Source organism: Sardina pilchardus, chromosome 24 (assembly GCF_963854185.1).
Source record: "Sardina pilchardus chromosome 24, fSarPil1.1, whole genome shotgun sequence".
Taxonomy (NCBI): Eukaryota; Metazoa; Chordata; class Actinopteri; order Clupeiformes; family Clupeidae; genus Sardina; species Sardina pilchardus.
In genome coordinates this window covers 245,304-267,618 of record NC_085017.1, presented here as the reverse complement: position 1 = coordinate 267,618, position 22,315 = coordinate 245,304, and the positions used below count along the sequence as shown (strand labels likewise).

Genomic DNA, 22,315 nt, shown 5'->3' with positions numbered 1-22,315 from the left:
ATGTATCATTCCTATTAAAGGGGTAGGCTAGTTCAGAATTTTGGACATAGGACCTCATTTCCAGGTTAGCCAGTGTGATATTTATCAGTGGAGACCGTTAATCTGCACATTTCATCCAGTCCTATAGTTTCAGAGTTCGCTGGTGCTATAGTGCCTGCCACTAAAAACAGTCTTACCCAGTCTATGGAGGAACAACCCCTTAAAATAGAATTGCATTAATAAAAAGATGCTAAAATCCAATTTTCATTGACTAAAACAAGACTAAAAGTCATTAGTTTTCGTCAACTAAAACTAGACGAAAATAAGACTAAAATGCTCATAGTTTTAGTCGACTAAAACTTGACTAGACTAAAAGAGTATGAACGTGACTAAAACTGATAAAAACTAAAATGACAGCTTGACACAAAGACTAGACTAAAACTAAAACAAAAACAGGCCGCCAAAAACAACACTACAGGTGAGTGACATCATATCATATAACCTTTTTTTTTTCATATCATATAACCTTCATGACATAAACACAAACATATGACATCATAATATCAACAACACTGCTCGGGTCACAGCTCTCCACTAGCCTCCTACTTGAAGGACGCTCAGGAAAAAAACAAGAAATTACCATCTCCTCTCCTCCACCCCCTCTCTCCCTCTTCCTTTCTCCCTCACTATCTCTCCCTCACTCACCCTCTCTCTTTGTCTCATTCTCTGTCTATTCTCCCCCCTCTCTCTCTTCCTCTCCCTCACTATTTTTCTCACATTCTCTCTCTCTCTCTCTGTGTCTCTCTTGCTCTCTCTTTCTTCTCTCTCTCTGTCTCTCTCTCAGGGCTCTCTCACAGAGGACAAGGCCCAGGCCACTCACCATGTCTATCCCCCACTGACCACACCAGAGGAAGGTCAGGATTTCATCCGCTGCGTTTATATGTGTTTATAGTATTGTGTGTGCGTGTGCATGTGGTGTGATTCGTTGTGGTTGGGTTGTTGGACACCATTGGGGTATCCTACGAAGCAAGTTAGACATATCGAGGCTATCTAGATATATCGAGGCTACACAAAGCCTTAACTCAGGTATTAAGTTAAGTGATCCTACCTACGATAGCAGTTATATGATAAATTTGTCAAACTAGGCTTTCAGCTCAGATCTGTGCGCGTTCTCGTGGTTGGGGTGACTTTGACCAATTGGGAAATGTGGAGATGCCTAACCTATAACATCAAAAAATCGATGGTCATCAGATATTGTATGGTATGCACGTCCATAGTAGTGACATATTTCCACGCGCAACATAGTTAAAAGCGTTTGAAGAGGCGGAGCTGCATCTGACAGATTCTCACACGTGATACAACTTTGTTTTTCAAGATAATTGATTGGTCAGCAGTCAGTAGGATTGGTCAGAGGGCGGTAGTTTTTCACCATTTGAGCTATAACTTAGCACATAACCTGCTCCCGACCAGGTTTGGTTGCAAGCATAAGATACCATGGTGATACAGCGACGCTAAAACAAATCCACTTTCGTATGACAGCATACCCTGGCTTTGAGCGCAACATCCCTTGCTAAGCCACTAATCGAGCTTCGTAGGACACCCCACATGTCTAAATCCTATTGGTCATGTGTGTGTGTGTGTGTGTTTGAGGTTAGATATATTTATGTGTCTGTGTGTGTTTGAGGTTAAGCGTGCATGCGTGCATGCGTGAGTGCACACGTGTGTGTGTGTGTGTGTGTGTGTGTGTGTGTGTGTGTGTGATTGTGTGCAAATGCGCTTATGTGCGTGTGTGTGTGTTTATGTGCACGTGTATTTTAGTGCTTTGTTTGAGTGTTCACTCTCAGGACCTTTCTCTCTTTTAGATGAGTGGATGAGGCCTGTGATGAGGAGAGACAGACACGTTCTGGTGCACTGGGGAGGCTACCCTGACAGGTGATACACACACACACACACACATGCAGGCACACAGAGAGATGTTTTCAGATATATCCAAAACCAGATCATTCCATTCACACAGAAGATCACCCTTACATTTACCAGTAAAAAGCTAGAATTTACCGTCTTGTTATTCTCTCTCTCTCTCTCTCTCTCTCTCTCTGTGTGTACAGTTATGACAGCTGGCTGTCTGGCAGTGACGCTGAGGGAGAGGTGGAGGAAGCTCCTAATGCTGGTCGGCAGTGGAAGGTGAGTCATCAGAAACCATCAGGAGAGAACCATCCAACAACATCATAAGAATGCACTATCAAACACCACCATAAGAAAGCACCGTCAAACACCATCATAAGAAAGCACCATCAAACACCATCATAAGAATGCACCATCAAACACCATCATAAGAATGCACCATCAAACACCACCATAAGAATGCACCATCAAACACCACCATAAGAATGCACCATCAAACACCACCATAAGAAAGCGCCGTCAAACACCATCATAAAAATGCACCATCAAACACCATCATAAGAATGTACCATCAAACACCATCATAAGAAAGAACCATCAAACACCATCATAAGAAAACCCCATCATAAGAATGCACCATCAAACACCACCATAAGAATACACCATCAAACACCACCATAAGAAACACCATCAAAAACCGCCATAAGAATACACCATAATAACAAAACGCCATCAAACACCACCATAAGAAACACCATCAAACACCATCATAAGAAGTGACCACACACCTGGTGCTGGTGTGTGTGTGTGTTTGTGTGTAGCTCTTTGGTAGATGATCGCTGCTCTCTCTGAGGTGCACATGTTACACCCGATGCTTTTGTGTGTGTGTGTGTGTGTGCGCCTTTATGTTGGAGGTGTGTGGTAATGTCAGATGATTGCTGCTCTCTTTCAGGTGCATGTGAAGTGGGTATTGGATTTGGACTTGTTTAACGAGTGGATGAACGAGGAAGACTACGAGGTGGACGAGAGTGGGAAGAACGTCCACCTCCGCCAACGCATCTACAGTCGCGATGAAGAGGTAGAAACACACAACAAAGAAACCCGCTTTCCGATTTAAGCATAATCATGCTGGGGTGTGTTGTTGAAGTGAGTAAGAGTGTGTTGACGTGTGTTTGGTTAGTTTGGAACATGAGCCATTTCCTGTCTGTGTTGCAGGAACGAAAGCTGAGTGGGAAGAAGAGACGAAGATCCCCCTCTCCTCCGTCGTCGTCCGAACCCAGAAAGAAAGGATCAAAGAAAGGGTAGAGTCACTCTCCTCCCTTCATTATTTGTCTGTCTCCTCATCTGTGTCATCCTCACACGTGTCAATGCTCATTCAGAATGTATGTGTTAAAGAGGCCATAGAATGGATGAATCGAGTATTGTATTGTGTTCTCTGATGTTAAACGTACACTATGTAGTTTTTGCTCCCATCTAGTGGTTAAATTTGATTTTGCATGCACGCTCTAGCGCCACGCGTTTTTAAATGTGCGTTGCAAGATGGCTAGAACTACGGGAAGTTGAATGGGTCGAGATTCATTCAAGATGTCTTCTACCACTACATCGAGTTTTCTTTCCAGTGATGATGTAAGCTATTCTAAAGTTCTTTGAATAATTTGTATGATCATGTATGAGTAATTACTCCTCGAGCAACATAGTGACTTACGTTGTCATGCTTATATTGTTTTTACATTAGCTTACTATCGTAATATTAGCATAGCAGCAGCTAACAACTTGACATGACAGTATAGGCTAATGCTTGTATTGCTCTAAAGGCATGAACTATGTCACTAAGTGCAGTGCTTGTCTGTAGGTTAAGTACGACCGTCTTCACGCTGCTTCTCTGTGTAACGCGAAATGCAAAAACGCGTTTTCCCAAGCGGTAGTGTTTAGCGGTAGCGGTAGTGTTTTATGTCCCTCTCGGCAGTTCATATTTTTCTATACACCGGAAAGACATGGAAGACTTCCTGTGAACGTCCCTTTCAATGTAAATGCCGGGAAGTAATTCTTCGGCCAGCAGGACGAGTCAGATCATTGGCATATGTTATTTTACACCAAAGAGGATCTATTTATGAATGAAGACGTTGACTTGAGGTACTAAAACACTTAAAATTCTACATAATGTACCTTTAAAGGAATATTTCGTTATTTTACATTTTACGAGATTTCGGTGTCAAACGCTCGTTTTCATGCTAGGCAATACAGAAAACGGGCTTAAAGTGTTAAATACCGAAATATTCCTTTTAAAAAAAAAGTATATATTCAGCTTTGATTTATAAAAAAGAAACTCAATTGCAATTTTACAAGTCCAATTAATACCTTATATTTAGGCTGGGTATTGAAATGGTCCTTTTGACTATATGGCGCCCTCTTTCGCATTCCCAATTGAATAGCCGGCTTCAGACCGTCGGGCCAGCCTGTCGCGTATCTCTTTCCTATGTGCTATTGACGTCAGCAGTGGTGGACGAAGTACATTGATTATGTACTTAAGTGAAAGTATAGATACCTTGTGTCAAATATTACTTGAGTAAAAGTGAAAGTACCCACTTTGAATTTTCACTTAAGTAGAAGTATAAAAGTATTTGCCTTCACATATACTTAAGTATTAAAAGTAAAAGTACTTCAATGAATTATGGTTCTAATGGCTTAATTATAATTATAATTTATCATTTTCACATCAAAGCTCCTGCTAAATCAGCTTATATAAGGCAAAATACTAATGCCTATCTTCAAATAGTTTCTTACATTTCTCTATTTGCTTAGAAGCTATCTACAGTGGGGAGAACATGTATTTGATACCATGCAAGTTGCCTAAAAAGAGAAATATAAAATCATCATTTGACAATAAGATCGTAATGCCTTAATTAAAAAAATTAGTAAAAATCAAACAAACAGATTGCCATGGTGCTTTTTCCAGTAGGCCTATTAGCCTGTTTGATGCTCATTGAGCTCAATGCAAATCAAACAGGCTAATAGGCCTATACTGGAAAAAGCACCATGCCAATCTCTAGCTGTGGTGAAGGTTATGATGATGTGGGGCTATTTTAATTCCAACGGCCAAGGGAACTTTATCAGGATGCATATATCCTGGATCCATGAAATAGCTGTCCTTTAAAAATAAAAATCTACCTGCCCCTGTGTTAAATTCCCATATAGGGTTACATAGGGGGTCAACTACTTCCTTCCCCCTATATTTAGGAAGAACATTTATTTATTTACGATACATTCTTCAATCACAAAGAGAATTGGTGTGTCCCCCCCCCCCCCCATTATGATAATAATGACAACGTAATTTTGTTGTAGAAAATACATTTGTTAAGAACTATGATGCTGTTTGATTAATTTATAAATGGTACACTGTCACTTTAAGGCTCCACTCAGTGGCTGCCCTTTATAAAGCGGAGATATCAGTTATCAATGCACTCTCTCCCTTTCATGCACGCTCACACGTTCCCAATTACATTATGAGTAACGTTATGAGTAACAAACACGAAAATTAGATTTGCTGCAATAGAGATTTCAAAGAGTAGGCTATCATCTCTATGTAACATTGATATTGACATTGTAAATGTAAACGTTCTCTAAGAAGAGTGTTAGTTTGCAGTAATGTTAGCCACAACGTCGTTGCTGAAAAATAAATAAATAAATCAAAAATAGCGAAAAGCCAATGATAGCCTAAGTGCGTGGCGGGCCAGATCTAAACTAATGCATGCTCGGCGGGCCGCACTGAAGTGCGTGCAGGACGCAGTTTGGACACGTGATTCGCTTTGCCAAAATGGAACGAGAGGGTTTTCATAAACGTAACGGAGTAAAAGTACGAATTTTCACTTCAAAATGTAGTAAAGTCAAAGTACAAAGTCTCACCAAATATAAATACTTAAGTAAAGTACAGATACATCAATATGCTACTTAAGTACTGTAACGAATTACATGTACTTCGTTACTGTCCACCACTGGACGTCAGTCACCACTTATTGTCCGTTTACGTGTATGTCACTTAATATTCATTTCTATACAAACCAAGACGGTGGATTCCTAAAGAAACGCATGGCACAGACAACATACGTGTATCTAAATGAGTTATGTAACACAAATGAAATTTTACCGTGACTCGAAGAGCAGTAAACATTTGTAAGGCTGTGTGTACAATCCATGGACAGTAAAATTCGCATAGAGCTCCAGTGATTAGTTTCACAACGATGGCGCGTGAGTTCACAGCCAGCACCAAACTTCGAACGCAGAGTAGGGTAAAGAAATATTTTGAAGGCAGTAGACGCTCCTGCTATGAACCAAACGGGACTTTGTTCAAATCCACATCCACGCATGTCTATGTTAGTCAGTTATGTTAGTTCACTTTTTACTGTGCTACATGGGAGTTAGCCTACTGACAGGCAAATATCTTTAACGTGGACGTAACCGCTATTTCTAAATTCGATATGTTTCCCGATTCCACACACAGCAACGGGTTGACTCCGCCTTAACCTTGACACCGCCTCTGGCCCGACTGTAGTCCAGAAATCAGGGGCTAGTAGCCCCGATTTGGCCCGCAGTTAGCACCGCACCAAGAGGTGTGAAAGCAATTAGCCCTGGCATGGCCTGCCTAACTCGGCTTTGGCCCGACGGTGTGAAAGGGGCTAATGGCTTTGCGATATTTGACATCACAAGGAGGCCCAATTCTGATTTGCCCATTTTTTAGTGGCTATTTCTAAGTTCAAGATTTTCATGAAGGAGGGCACAACCATGCCTCATGTTCATGATAGCTCCTTGGTTATGCACAACCTCTTCTAATTCATCATACCAAGACAAAAATTGGTTTCCATTCTATGTCACCTTTAAAAGAATGCTCAGTGTGCTAAAAGAATGTTCATTCAGAATGTGTGTGCTAAAAGAATGCTCATTCAGAATGCGTATGTGTTAAAAGCGAGTGGCTAGCTTTGCAGGCTAACAGCAGGTGTTGCTACTTGTTGCCCATGCACACTACAGAGGTGGTGTATGTATCACACTGCAGGACTTTTGGTATTATAAGGGCATGAGAAGATATGCATGCTGACTTCAAATGTTGCTTGTGTGTCGATCCACAGGTCTTCTGGGTATTATAAGAAGCGTGGTCAGCAGGAAGAGGAGCCAGAGGAGGATCTGACCAAAGACATGGAGGATCCGACGCCCGTGCCCAACATGGAGGAGGTCGTCCTGCCCAAAAATGGTGCGACGGACGGACAGCACCTCCTGTCCTCTCCTATCTGGTCTCCTCTCTGCACCTCCTCCTCACTTCCTGATTCTTCCTCTTGCTTCCCCCTTTCCTCTCCAAACTAATGTTACTTGCTCGGTCTCTCTCTCGCTGCTTTGTCTTCGTTCCTGCTTCTTCACCTCTAACTGGCCACTGTTCCGCTCCACTCCGCACAGTTCTGTTCTTCCTCTTCCTCCTTCCTGCTCTCCTCTCGTTCCTCTCAACTTTTCTCTTATTTCTTGCTTCTATTTGTTTTTCTTTCCATCCTCTTTGCTCCTCTCTTTTTTTCCCCTCCATCTTCCCTTCTTTTTTGAGTCTTTTTCCCCCTGCTCCTGTTGTCCTTGTTTTCTTGTTTTCTCCTCTTTTTTTCTCATCTGCTACTGCTGGCAGTTTTCATTTTGTGTAATGATGATGTCATAGTCATTCATCTTTTCTTATTGGCTGCAGTGAACTTCAAGAAGGACAGTGAGAACATTCCAGTCAAAGGAGGGACCATGGCTGACCTGGGTGAGTGTGAGTGTGTGAGTGTGTGAGAGAGAGCGAGTTAAACATGTTTATGAGTAGTATCTTTGTTTGTGTATGTTATGATTAAATTCTCTCATCTCTTTCAGATGACCAGGAAGATGAGTTTCTTTCAGGAGTTAGGGTAAGACACACAGACACACACACTCTCTCTCTCTCTCTGTCTCTCTCTTTCTCTCTCTCTGCCTCTATTACTCGCTCACTCTCTTATTCACTGACTGACTGACTCGCTCAATTACTCTCTGTCCCACATGCACATGTGTCTATTATATACCCACTTTATGAATATTAATTTCAATCTAATTTGTTTACAACTCTCTCTCTCTCTCTGCATGTGTGTGTGTGTGTGTGTGTAGGAAGAAGAAGAGGGAAAACTTGAGTTTGGTGCTGGAGAGGAGAGTGCTACTGAGCAAACTCATCACATCATCATTCCCAGCTATACTAGCTGGTTCGATTATAACTGGTAAGGCACACACACACACACACACACACACACACACACACACACACCATCATCATTTTCATCTATACCACATGGTTTGATTATAACTGCTAAAAGAACACATACACACTCGGTCAGTCAGTCAAGGCAATGAAGTGTCTAGTCTAGTAGTTAGCTGTAGTGTGTATACTGTGATGTAGCAGTTAGCTGTAGTGGGTATACTGTGTTGTAGTTGTTAGCTGTAGTGGGTATGCTGTGTTTTAAATTTGAATACGTATCCTTGCCTGTTTTAAGTGGGTGTACTGAGATGTTGATGCTTTTCAAGTGGGTGTACTGAGATGTTGATGCTTTTCAAGTGGGTGTACTGAGATGGTGATGCTTTATAAGTGAGTGTACTGAGATGGTGATGCTTTTCAAGTGGGTGTACTGAGATGGTGATGCTTTATAAGTGGGTATAGTGAGATGGTGATGCTTTTTAAGTGAGTATACTGTGATGGTGATGCTTTATAAGTGGGTGCCTGAGATGGTGATGCTTTTTAAGTGGGTATACTGCGTAGTCCTAAGTATCACGTAGACTAGAACACTGCATCATTCCCACGTGTAGCAGTTGGTTCAGTGATCACATATGACACTCACGCCATCATCCTCACGGTTATACTCAGCGACAGTCGTCAGGGTCACCCATTCTGGCTCTGTAACTCTGCCAGCCTTGGCCAGTGGTCTGAGGTATCACCAGAATACACTATTGTAAGTGTGTGTCTGTGTACAGTGGGTATAGTAAGTATTCACACCCATGCTAAAGTTGACTAAAAAGAGGAATATAAAATCATCTTTTGAGAATTGATTGTAATGCCTTAATTCAAAAAATGAGTAAAAATCAAACCGCTAAGGACACTAATTTTCTTTGTGATTGAAGAATGTATCGTAAATAGATAAATGTTCTTCCTTAGATACAGGTTGCATAAGTATTCAACCCCTATGTTAAATTCCCATAGGAGCAGGAGGATTTTTTATATGTTTTTATTTTTAAAGGCCAGCTATTTCATGGATCCAGGATATTATGCATCCTGATAAAGTTCCCTTGGCCTTTGGAATTAAAATAGCCCCACATCATCACATACCCTTCACCATAGATAGAGATTGGCATGGTGCTTTTTCCAGTTAGCCTATTAGCCTGTTTGATTTGCATTGAGCTCAATGAGCATCAAACAGGCTAATTGGCTAATTCTATGGTGAAGGGTATGTGATGATGTGGGGCTATTTTAATTCCAAAGGCCAAGGGAACTTTATCAGGATGCATAATATCCTGGATCCATGAAATAGTTGGCCTTTAAAAATAAAAACATATAAAAAATCCTCCTGCTCCTATGGGAATTTAACATAGGGGTTGAATACTTATGCAACCTGTATTTAAGGAAGAACATTTATCTATTTACGATACATTCTTCAATCACAAAGAAAATTAGTGTCCTTAGTGGTTTGATTTTTACTCATTTTTTGAATTAAGGCATTACAATCAATTCTCAAAAGATGATTTTATATTCCTCTTTTTAGTCAACTTTAGCATGGGTGTGAATACTTACTATACCCACTGTATATGTAATGTGCGTGAGGTGTAAGTGTAAGGTTGTTATACCTTCTAACCGATGTCCATCCATTGGTTTAGTATTCATCAGATCGAGAGACGGGCCATGCCAGAGTTCTTCAATGGGAAAAACAAGTCCAAAACGCCAGAAATGTAAGGACTGTAACACACACACACACACACACACACACACACATGCACACATGCACACCGTTTTTAAGATATGGCTGGAATGATAAGTAAAATTGAAATAAACTCACACACACAGAATTGACAGATACCTTACAGTTAACCTTAAACACAAATACACACATCTATACTGCCAACATCATCTGAAAGATTTTTTGTTATACTCTAAAAATGCTGACAAACTGGCTGGCCACACACACACACACACACAATCAAACACAAAATATTCACAGCATATGTTTAATACATTTTAATATGGTGACTATTTAATTATTCTGAGTATAAGCTTGGAATGCGATCGGTTCATACGCGTACAGATTGAACCCTTAAGACTACTCAATGATGTTTATAATCACACTCTTATTCACAGAGTGTTGAACAGTCTAATGATCTTTGTGTGTGTGTTTGTGTGTTTGTGTTTCAGATATCTGGCGTACCGTAACTTCATGATTGACACTTATCGACTAAATCCCCAGGAATATCTCAGTTCTACTTCCTGCCGACGCAACCTCACTGGAGACGTCTGTGCGCTTATCAGGTTGGCTGTGTGTATGTGTGTGTGTGTGTATGTGTGTGTATTATCGAACAATGGAGTACATTAATGAATATTGATATGTTTTATATCTAATGTGTGCGTGTTTGTGTGAATCTGGATGCTTTAAACAGTGGGGAGAAAATGTATTTGATTGGCATGGTGCTTTTTCCAGTAGGCCTATTAGCCTGTTTGATGCTCATTGAGCGCAATGCAAATCAAACAGGACAATAGGCCTACTGGAAAAAGCACCATGCCAATCTCTAGCTATGGTGAAGGGTATGTGATAATCTGGGGCTATTTTAATTCCAACGGCCAAGGGAACTTTATCAGGATGCATAAAATCCTGCATCCATGAAATAGCTGGCCTTTAGAAATAAAAATCTGCCTGCCCCCCATAGGGTTACATAGGGGGTCAAATACTTCCTTCCCCCTAGCATTTAAGGAAGCACATTTATTTATTTACTATACATTCTTCAATCACAAAGAAAATTGGTGTCCTTAGCGGTTTGATTTTTACTCATTTTTTGAATTAAGGCATTAAGATCAATTGTTAAATGATGATTTTATATTCCTCTTTTTAGGCAACTTTAGCATGGTATCAAATACATTTTCTCCCACTGTATATATGATCCAAGTAGAAATGAATCCTGCATTGTGTGATTTTGTAAATGTTTGCAGTTTGCCTGTTCACATGTGTTTGTTTGTTTGTTCGTGTGTGTGTGTGTAGAGTGCATGCGTTCCTGGAGCAGTGGGGGTTGATTAATTACCAGGTAGAGGCAGAGAGTCGTCCTTTGCCCATGGGCCCCCCGCCCACCCCACACTTCAACGTCCTCACCGACTCCCCCTCCGCCCTGGTGCCGCTACAACACAGACCGCTACAGGTAACACACACACACACACACACACACACACACACACTCACCCTCCGCCCTAATACTGCTTCAACACAGACCACTACAAGTAATACACACATCAATACACTTTTTGTGTCACTGAGTCATTGACTCCTCATTCCTCATTCTATACTTGTGTGTGTGTGTGTGTGTATGTGTGTGTGTGTGTTTGTTTGTGTGTAGGTCACTGCCTCCCAGCACATGCTTCACTTCCCTGAGAAGAGTAAAGAGAAGCCATCTGACCTGCAGAACTTTGGACTCCGAACAGACATCTACGCCAGAAAACACCCTAAGGTACACACACACACACACACATTAGAGACCAGTGACCATCCAATGGGTATTAGAGTAGAGCTGCTCTTTCTAGAGCTCATCTGTCTGCTCCAGTATAGGTCTGTATCATCAACTCTAGAAATGTGCCTCCTTGTATTCCATGATCATCATGCTTTTGCAGACCTGCCAACATGTACTCATTGTGACCTCCTAGTACGCTTGTACGATTCCATGTTTTAAGCTACGCATATTGTTTGATCTCACATTTCGTCAGTTTCAGTGAAGTTGTACTCATACAATTATTTCAAGGTTGGCAGGTCTGCTCTTGTCATGTTGGTCCTCTCCTGGTATTCCATCAGTGGTGGTTGCTATTATTGGTGCTATATTGTTAGTTGAGGCAAAAATATATACCAAACACATAGATTTTACCAGTTCACTTTGGGGGGTTAAATAGGCCTACTAGGGTTACTACAGTTCTATTACGTGACTATTCCCTAATATGTTCATCTGCCTTGCTGTTTTAGTTTTGAATCTCCCCTGTTGGGGAAGGCTATCAAATGGCTTTTAAAATTCAAGTAAACATTAGCATAATTTAGCCAGGCTACACAGTTATATAGCAAGCAATGTGGCTACAAACAAAAGCAGACCACAAACTCTGTAACTCCGCATTACGGTTTAATTTACAGTAGGATATGCTGCAACTTGCCTTGCCTTCACCTGCTAACCCTAATAGTCAGGTAGAACCCCAAGATAGGTGTGACATAAGGTACTAATGCAATTTTGTTGCATAATCTGATAGTTTAGGGGGTGTAGACTCAGAATCTGACGGGTGCCGCTCCGGCACCCTTGAGCATTTTCCTTAAAATTACATCATCTGCCACACCCCTTTTTGATCATAGAAAGTCGTCTAAATATACATTAACATATAAACCCATCATGTATGGTATCAAATTAAAGCTCTTCTCATAGAGGAATCAGCTTTGACCATCAAAAAGATGAAAAAAAAAAAGTTTTTAATGACATAATCTGCCACGCCCCCTTTTGTTGACCATAAAAAAAGAACTAGACTCACATTACTGTATAAAACCCATCATGTATGGTATCAAATGAAAGCTCTTCTCAAACACAAATCAATGATGTCAATTTAAAAAAATGCTAAAAATTATCCCTCCAGAGAACATAATAACTGTAAAATCTGGTACGGTCACACCTCTGAAATGGTAGGCTGAGCAACAAATTGTATCAACCCTCACCAATTAATCAAACAGACAACAAAGTAGTACTTTATCACAGATTTCTGAAAGCAACTATATCAAGAACATGTTGCCAGGCTGGCCTTTACACATCACAAACATCAAATGTCTCCTCCAAAGAACATTCATTCAATCAGACATTTCTCCCTCGCTGTCATCAGTATCCTCCACTGAAAGTCGAATTTTTATTTGCACACTGCTCATCACCTTTGCAATGGATCCCTGAAGCAGACGACCACCTCGTGACCCAAATAGAGAGCCATTAAGAGACCAGGAAGGGCAGTACATCTGCTACACATGTGGAGAGTCCGGTCACACCAGTCAACAGTCATGGCCAAGTCACCCGGCAAAGACATGCTCCAGGAGAGGCAGACAGTGCACAGAATACTCCACCAGAGAGCGAACCAAGGCCCCCTGGTTAATCAATGATCAGGAGTGGGCTGGCAGACTGTGTTGACACTGAAGTCGACCAGTTCCTGAAACAAAATGCATTTGGTCACTGCTGGACGGTTGACCTGATGATCTCTGGAGTGAAGACAAGCTGCCTTTGGGACACTGGGTTTGAGGTCACCACCATCAAAGAGTCTCACTTTAGAGAACACTTTGGGGAGGAACAGCTAAAGTCCACCCATTGGGTGGAGCCTATGGACTGAACATGCCGGTCCTTGGTTGTCTTGAAGCAGATGTTGAGTGTTTTGGAACCACTCTTTAGTGGCGGTGCATCTTCATACTGAGAGACACCCATCTGAATGTTGTAAAGATGTAAAAATGGGCTCCCTGGCATTATGGGGATGAACATCATCAAAGATCTAGTGACCTCTCTGCTGGGTGTGGATGCAATGAGGATGAAAAGGCTGCTCCACCAGAGGCAAGTGTCCGTCGTGTGTTGGCTAGGGTCAAGAATGAAGTGGAATTCTTGGATTCAGATGGCAAAATTGGGTTTGTCAAGGTGGCTGGCAGAGAAGTGATCACCATCCCACCACACAGATATAATATTATTATATCTATATAATACTCACAATTAAATGAATTACTATTGAATGATTGTATTCCTGTATGTATTAGGCCAGGGGTTCTTAACCTTTTCAACCTTGAGACCCAATTTGTTATAGTAGAAAGTGGCCCGGGGCCCATTTAATATTCATCATTCACATCCAAAAAGCGCACGTTTTTGTATTTATTGGTAGACATTTCACAAGTGCAATTTCATTACGTTACGTTAACGGTATTTGTTTTTAGACATGGCTGGATTCACTTAATGGTAGCTTTCTGGCGATGAACTTCTGGCCATCCATTCATTCTAACACGTTGGGCAAGTCTCCCCTTTAGTGAAATGTGTAGTGTCAGAATCCCAGCAGTTTTGTAAGGATTCTTGTGAGTGCATAGGTATAACGACAATGTGCTAACGTAGCTAGCAGCATTTGCAGTACATATCCTCGATACGGATATACCCACAAGGTGAATGGCAGAGGTGGAAAACTCCAGCTTCAGAAAGTAAAAGTCCAATCATGTATTGGCACTTAACAGGTGATCTCATCAATTAGCTGCTTGACCTGGCTGAAGAGTTGTGTTAAATAGAATCAGCTGGTTTGAGTGAGTGGTTGGCACAGATATGTGGTAGGACTTTTACTTTCTGAAGCTGGACTTTTCCACCTCTGGTGAATGGAATTAAGTCTCATGCATTACATATCTCTGATGTCTTCATTTGATAATCTACCCAGTACTGCGGCCCTTGCGGCCAACAGGTGCAACACTGAAAATTTCTTGCGGCCCTCTGGTTAAGAATCACCGTAAGTCTGGGCCGCGGCCCTGTGGTTAAGAATCACTGTATTAGGCTAAATGGCAGTTCCATCATTTATTCAATTTAATACCAAAATATGACATGATTTAGAGTTAGCTATTATGCGGCAAAAAGGAACATAATCTGACCTTAAAGGTCACTTTGCAAATGGTATTTTGTTCTCTGAAGGGACCTGAACTATTTTTTTCATCTTTTTGATGGTCAAAGCTGATTCATGCATGAGAAGAGCTTTAATTTGATACCATACATGATGGGTTTATATGTTAATGTTTATTCAGACTTTCTATGATAAAAAAGGGGTGTGGCAGATGATGTCATTTTAAAGAAAATGCTCAAGGGTGCCGGAGCGGCACCCATCAGATTCTGAAAGGACACCCCCTAAACTATCAATTTATGCAAAAAAATTACATTAGTACCTTATGTCACACTTATGCCCAAATTCCACAAAGTTCTACCTGACTATAAAATTCACGCATCCCAGAACTTGAAACTCTTCCTGTCCAATCGCGACTTATGCGGTCAATCAAAAAAAGTACAGCCACTTTGACGGTTCCTCCAATCATTATACAGAAGCCGAGCTTCCCTGGAAATTACGATTTTGTGGTGTTTGTCCAATTTTTCTGCACTGAGACCAGCCCTCTCTGAAGTGCCATTGAAGTCCAGTGAAGCCAAGCATCTATGGGGCTTTTGATGGATCGTATCATCACAGCAATCTATTAGGCGTGCAAAATCACGATAGATGACCGGCAAAACCTTATTGCGAAACGAAACTATGGCTATATAACGATATAGCCATGAAGTTGAACATGTTTTTAGCATGTCCTAGTTGAAATAGTAGGCTGACTAATGTAGCCTAATAGGCAGATATGTTAGAGGAGGCTGAGCTTCTCCTGTACTTTTAGAGCAATGGGCTGTTTTCCATGGTAATCCTGCTCTTGTCATGTTGTGCCTCTCCTGGTATTCTAGGATCATCATGCTCTAATGTTGTGCTTCTCTGTGTCCTCTCTGGAATAGAGTAAAGGTGCGAGCGCTGGGAGAGAATGGATGGAGCAGGAGACACTACTGCTGCTAGAGGTGAGTGACTGACTGAGTGAGTGACTGACTGACTGACTGACTGACTGACTGACAGCAATTCACGAGATCACATCGAGGGCTGAGAACCAAAGGGGCGTAAGTGACATTTTGGTCAAAATTGAGGTATATATATCACCTGAAAGCTCGTGATGAGCTCTCTTAGCTGACAAAATTATAGAAGTAAAATATTTATAAATATATAGTTATTGAACAAAAACCAAAGGTCTTTCACTGTGAACATATAGAAGCAGTTAGATTTGTTTTGGCTCTCCTGTAAAGTTGGTTAAATGTCACTTACGCCCCTTTGGTTCTCAGCCCTCGACATGTACCTTGGCGATGTTTACTAACAAAGACGTTGCTAACATTTGTACCATGCACGTGTGTGTCGCTGTTGTTTACCTTTGTCATTTCCGGATTTTCTTATGATCTCCGTGGTAAACGTCCCAACACTTTGAACTGTGGGTAATTCCCTTAGGTTAAGTCTGCACCGATGCAGACTCACGGAAAGGGCTTGGTAAGTGTGTACTCAAACCCTCACGCCCGTTTTAATTCGACATTGGGACAGCCCTAAACCCTTACGAATTTCGCGAGAACGCGCATCAAAGTCTGTGAGTCCGTGAGTCCGGACATTGGGATTGGGCCTACAGTATGTGTCTTAAAAGTGTATTTTGTTGTCTTGAGGCTTGAACTCTACTAGTCTTGAGTTTAGTTCAAGTTGTGCATGATCACAAGCATTATTGTTCTCTGCCATTTCCTCTCTCCTCTCTCTCTCTCTCCCCTCGTTGTCCTCCCTCTCTCAGGCTCTGGAGATGTACAAGGACGACTGGAACAAGGTGTCGGAGCACGTGGGCAGCCGCACGCAGGACGAGTGCATCCTGCACTTCCTGCGGCTGCCCATCGAGGACCCGTACCTGGAGAACTCGGAGTCCTCGCTCGGCCCGCTGGCCTACCAGCCCGTTCCCTTCAGCCAATCGGGGAACCCCGTCATGAGCACCGTCGCCTTCCTCGCCTCCGTTGTCGACCCTCGGGTTGCTTCCGCTGCTGCCAGAGCTGCACTAGGTGTGTGTGTGTGTGTGTGTGTGTGTGTGTGTGTGTGTGCGTGTGTGTGTGTGTTACATTTTTCTCCTGCCCTGCAGCTCAGACAGATATCAAACCCTTATGTTGATCTTTGTCCTCTTTGTGTGTGTTTGTGTGTTCTTCAGAGGAGTTCTCTCGAGTGCGTGAGGAGATGCCTGCCGATCTGGTCGACGCAAAGAAAGTCTCAGAACCTGGACGCCGTTTTGGAGTGCAAATTAAGACAGGTAGGTGTGTGTGTGTGTGTTTGTGTGTGAGGAGAGAGAGAGACAAATAAATGGTGAAGGAAAGAGAATGTTTATGGAGTTTCACAGTGATCCACCAGGGGGCAGAGTGTATTTAGTGCTGGCAAGGGATATCACCATGGCTGTAATCAGGCCACTAACTCAGGACTGGGCTGTGTGCTGGGGTGTACTCAGGCAGTCAGCAGACACAATATGCACTTCAAACCCGCGAGGGTGTTGTATCCTCAAAAACACAAACATGATCTCACACACTAACTGTGGCCTTCTGGGTCTCGTGCTAGAAAAGTCTATGTTGGTGACGAGAAATGAAAGAGAAAGACAAGCTGGCACCATGGTAGTGTGGAGACGCTGGACCTGGTGTGGCTCAGCCTCTCTCTGCAGCTCTCTCAGTCCACGTCTCCAAGTGAAGGCACCAAACATTATGCAGTGTCCGTCCATCATGACCGTAAACTCGGATGATGTTCCACAGCAAATCCTTGCTTGGGAAATAAAAACATTCCATTTGAGGAACATACGATAGCAACCAAATAGTGAAGGAGAAACTAAGGTACTGATGAATCATCATTGATATACAGTGCCCTCCAAAAGTATTGGAACACATGCTAAAGTTGACAATATACAGTGCCTATAGAAAGTTATCATACCCTTTTGAAATAGTTACTTATTTTGTCTTACAGCCTGAAATCAAAACCCATTTTTAAAAAAATCTTTTCCAGTTTTATTAACAAATCTAGCTGTACAAGATCAAAATAATGAAAAAAAAGTCAACAGTTCTGAAAATTAATAAAAAATTAAAAACTAGAATAACAGGGTTGGAAAAGTCATCATACCCCTGACTTAATACTTTGTAAAGCTTCCTTTTGCTTTCATTACAGCCATCAATCTGTTTAGATATGCCTCTATTATAGCTTTGCACACCTAGATAGGGGAATATTTGCCCAATTTTCTGTGCAGAAATGTTAAAATTTAGTCAAATTCTGTAGGGAATGGCGATGGACTGCTCTCTTCAAGTCAATCCACAGATTTTCTATAGGATTTAAGTCAGGGCTCTGACTTTGCCACTCAAGGATATTCACCATCCTATCCTTAAGCCACTGCTTTGTTCTTTTGGCAGTATAAGTTTAGGATTATTGTCGTGTTGGAAGGCGAATGACCTCCCCATCCTCAGCTGTCTAGGGGGGGACGCAGGTTTTCCTCAAGAATTTGGGTGTACTTGGCAGCACCCATTTTCCCTTCTATCCTGACCAATTGCCCAGTCCCCGCTGATGAGAAACATCCCCAAAACATAATGTTGCCCCCACCATGCTTCACACTAGGTATGGTGTGTTTTGGGTGTGTTTGGGTGTGTATACTGTGTTTGGTTAGCGCCTGGAGCTCAGTCCAAAAACTTCAATCTTAGTCTCCAAAAAGTTCAATCTTAGTCTCATCTGACCATAAAAGCTTTTTCCACATGGTAGCAGAATATTCCAGATGTGTTTTTGCACTGAACTCCAAGCGCAATGTTTGGCGAAAACCAACACAGTACACCACCCAAAACACACCATACCTAGTGTGAAGCATGGTGGGGGCAACATTATGTTGTGGGGATGTTTATTTTCAGCGGGAACTTGGCAATTGGTCAGGATAGAAGGGAAAGTGGATGCTGCCAAGTACACCCACATTCTTAAGGAAAACCTGTGTCCCTCTCCTAGACAGCTGAGGATGGGGAGGTCATTCGCCTTCCAACACGACAATAATCCTAAACATATACTGCCAAAAGAACAAAGCAGTGGCTTAAGGATAGGATGGTGAATATCCTTGAGTGACAAAGTCAGAGCCCTGACTTAAATCCTATAGAAAATCTGTGGATTGACTTGAAGAGAGCAGTCCATCGCCATTCCTTACAGAATTTGACTACATTTTAACATTTCTGCACAGAAAATTGGGCAAATATTCCCCTATCTAGGTGTGCAAAGCTATAATAGAGATATATCCAAACAGATTGATGGCTGTAATGAAAGCAAAAGCAAGCTTTACAAAGTATTAAGTCAGGGGTATGATGACTTTTCCAACCCTGTTATTCTAGTTTTTAATTTTTTATTAATTTTCAGAACTGTTGACTTTTTTTTCATTATTTTGATCTTGTACAGCTAGATTTGTTAATAAAACTGGAAAAGATTTTTTTTAAAAATGGGTTTTGATTTCAGGCTGTAAGACAAAATAAGTAACTATTTCAAAAGGGTATGATAACTTTCTATAGGCACTGTAAAATCATCTTTTGGAAATTTATCTTAATGGCTTATGAAAAAATGAGGAAATATTCAACTTAAGGACGTCAATTTTCTTTGTGAATGAGTAATGTATTGTAAATACATAAATGCTTTCCTTAAAATACAGGGGGTATTGGAACGCCTATGTTAAATTCCCATAGAGGAGCCAGATTTTTTTTTTTTTTTTTTAAAGGCCAGTTATTTCATGGATCCAGGACACTATGCACCCTGGTAAAGTCCCCTTGGCCTTTGGAATCAAAATAATGATTGGCATGGTTTTATTTCAGTTATTAGCTGCTAATTAGCTGGTTTGAATTGCATTGAGCTCAATGAGAATGAATCCAGCTAATTAGCTAACAGCTAATAACTGAAATAAAACCATGCCAATCTCTTGGTATGATGGGTTGTGATGATGTGGGGTTATTTTAATTCCAAAGGCCAAGGGGACTTTATCAGGGTGCATAGTGTCCTGGATCCATGAAATAACTGCCGTTTAAAAATAAAAAATCTGCCTCCCCTATGGGAATTTAACATTGGGGTTCCAATACTTATGACCCCTGTATTTTAAGGAAAACATTTATTTATTTACATTATTCATTCACAAAGAACATTTATGTTCCTATTTTTTTCATTTAAGGCATTAAGATCAATTTCCAAAAGATGTTTTATATTGTCAACTTTAGCATGTGTTCAATACTTCTGGAGGGTACTGTTAGCTGTAAAATTCCTCCCCATGATAAGAATTTGTCATATTTCAATATTAATTATTAGCCTGGCTAGCGCCTACCACTTCTCAAATGAGACGTGGTCTGGCAACCAAACGTTCATTTTCTCGTATTTGAAAAAATGGCCAGATCCGTTCATTGGGTGCCACGGATGTCTATCAAATGCATCAGTGCATACTGTAGCTCACCATCGTCTCGCTTTCCTCCCTGTTCTGTGATTGGTCCCCTATCTCAGGCAAAAATTAGGGCGGTAGTTTCCAGACTACCTTAGCAGCGTGAATGAAATTGCGTGCAAGGCAGCATGGGAACACCCAGGCTAATTAATTATATAAGTGATGACATGTTAACATGGGTAGCTCCAGATACTTTCTAATAGAATGCACAGGGTTAGTTTGTAAAACCATCGTATGGCCATTGTTATATTTGTTTCAAGTCTATATACCACTTATCCCTAGATGGAACAATTTTAAAGGAATAGAAACCTGAAGTGCAGATTGAGAGAGAGGGCAGCGGTGGCCTACTGGTTAGGGCTTCGGGCTTGTAACCGGAGGGTTGCCGGTTCGATCCCCTACCAGTCCACGGCTGAAGTGGCCTTGAGCAAGGCACCTAACCCCTCACTGCGCCGCTGGTTGGGCAGGCAGCTCACTGCTCTGGGTTAGTGTGTGATTCACCTCAATGTGTGTTCACTGTGTGCTGTGTGTGTTCACTAATTTGGTTAAATTGGGTTAAATGCAGAGAAACGAATTTCCCTCACGGGATCAGAAAAGTATATATTCTATTCTATTCTATTCTAGATATTTGACATTGACCTGATGGCACATAGCAAAGCAAACAATTTCCAACAACAAAAACAACTTACATTTACATCTACATTTGATACAATACAATCTGATTGGTGGAGTGCTAGCTAGCCCTTCTAAACATTTCGGATTCATATGACTTTATATATATGACTTTAATATAACTTTGGTTAAACTAACCATTAGCCCTTAACAAGGCACCCACTTAAGAAACTTCACTAATCCCCATCAATGTGTAGCATTCCATCCTGGAGATACATGGCAGCCATTATGTGCCTGGATGCTCACCATGCGCCAGCTTGAGCTGGGGAGTGAGAGAAGAATTCTCGGAAGGAGCTGTTTAGTTGAAGAACTTGGAAATCACCAAGTTCCCCCTTATATTGCATCCATTCTCTCTTGACTCATTTGTTTGCGTTCCAGAAAGCAGAATGTAGTTTGAGAACTGGTAGATTCCCATAATTGATTGCCTTTATAAGTAATCAGTTATGTGAGTGAGTGAGTGTTTTGGGTGGGTGTTTTCCTTCAGTGATATGCTATCATGTTCTTACCTCCCTCTCTATCTATCTATCTTTCTATATATCTATCAGATTCTGACAGAATGGATACAGATGCCGAGCAGTCTGAAAGGGTGAGGACCCCACTTTCTGTCTTCTCTCTCTCTCTCTCTCTCTCTCTCTCTCTCTCTCTCTCTCAGAGAGAGTTCACCATCACATGCACAATACTCATATAATAAATCATGAGACCTCTTATCTTCTTTTCTTTCTTTCTCTTTCTTTTTGACTTGGCGCACACACACACTCACCTAAACAAAGTTCACACTCACATGCACAGCACTCTAAAGCATACTGACTACCTATCTCGTTTTCGTTTTTTCTCCTTCACTTTCACTCTTTCTTTCTCTTTCTCTCACACACACACACACACACACACACACACACACACACAGTTGTAAATATAGTTCACTCTCACATACACAGCAGTATTCCAGGCCATGCTGACCTTGTGTGTCTCTGTTTCTCTGTCTGTCTGTCCCAGACTGAGGACAAGTTTGAGGGTGAGCCCCCCTCCGCAGAGTCAACAGACGGCAAGCGAGTGAAGAGCGAGACCTCAGAACAGGAAGTGAACGAGGGGGAGAGAGGTGATGATTGCCCATCAGGTGAGTGTGGGGAGGGGGGCACTGTGTTGATTGAGCTGCACTGCTCAGCCCTGCACTTCCCTGGACCCGAACCTGCAACTTGCAGCACCTCTGATTGGGAGGCACGCACGCTAGCAAGGGAGCTGAAACCCATAGGTCCCATCATACCTTACTAGCATGTCTCTTAAGGCGTCGAGAGGTTTACTTAGTGTACATACTGCACAGCTACTTATCAGCTGGCTGCTATTATGGGGCTTTTCCATTGCATAGCATCAGCTCAACTCTACTCTACTCGATTTTGGTACCGGGTACTCGTTTTCCACTACAACAAAGTACCCCCATAAGCTAGCTGATCGCCACAGCAACGCTG

The 22,315-nt window shown here is 41.7% G+C and overlaps 1 protein-coding gene across 1 annotated transcript in view; it reads left to right on the top strand.

The window, feature by feature from the left end:
- Positions 1 to 22,315, top strand: part of smarcc1b (SWI/SNF related, matrix associated, actin dependent regulator of chromatin, subfamily c, member 1b) — a 49,337-nt gene that overhangs the window by 23,091 nt on the left and 3,931 nt on the right. Inside the window, exons 6-23 of the mRNA XM_062528795.1 lie at positions 824 to 893; positions 1,842 to 1,911; positions 2,088 to 2,163; positions 2,837 to 2,962; positions 3,100 to 3,185; positions 7,005 to 7,126; positions 7,598 to 7,657; positions 7,762 to 7,796; positions 8,029 to 8,135; positions 9,781 to 9,852; positions 10,313 to 10,426; positions 11,151 to 11,304; positions 11,500 to 11,610; positions 15,658 to 15,717; positions 16,518 to 16,776; positions 16,920 to 17,018; positions 21,398 to 21,438; positions 21,846 to 21,966. Of these exons, the coding sequence (XP_062384779.1) occupies positions 824 to 893; positions 1,842 to 1,911; positions 2,088 to 2,163; positions 2,837 to 2,962; positions 3,100 to 3,185; positions 7,005 to 7,126; positions 7,598 to 7,657; positions 7,762 to 7,796; positions 8,029 to 8,135; positions 9,781 to 9,852; positions 10,313 to 10,426; positions 11,151 to 11,304; positions 11,500 to 11,610; positions 15,658 to 15,717; positions 16,518 to 16,776; positions 16,920 to 17,018; positions 21,398 to 21,438; positions 21,846 to 21,966 (1,783 nt within the window). The remainder of the gene's footprint in view (positions 1 to 823; positions 894 to 1,841; positions 1,912 to 2,087; positions 2,164 to 2,836; positions 2,963 to 3,099; positions 3,186 to 7,004; positions 7,127 to 7,597; positions 7,658 to 7,761; positions 7,797 to 8,028; positions 8,136 to 9,780; positions 9,853 to 10,312; positions 10,427 to 11,150; positions 11,305 to 11,499; positions 11,611 to 15,657; positions 15,718 to 16,517; positions 16,777 to 16,919; positions 17,019 to 21,397; positions 21,439 to 21,845; positions 21,967 to 22,315) is intronic.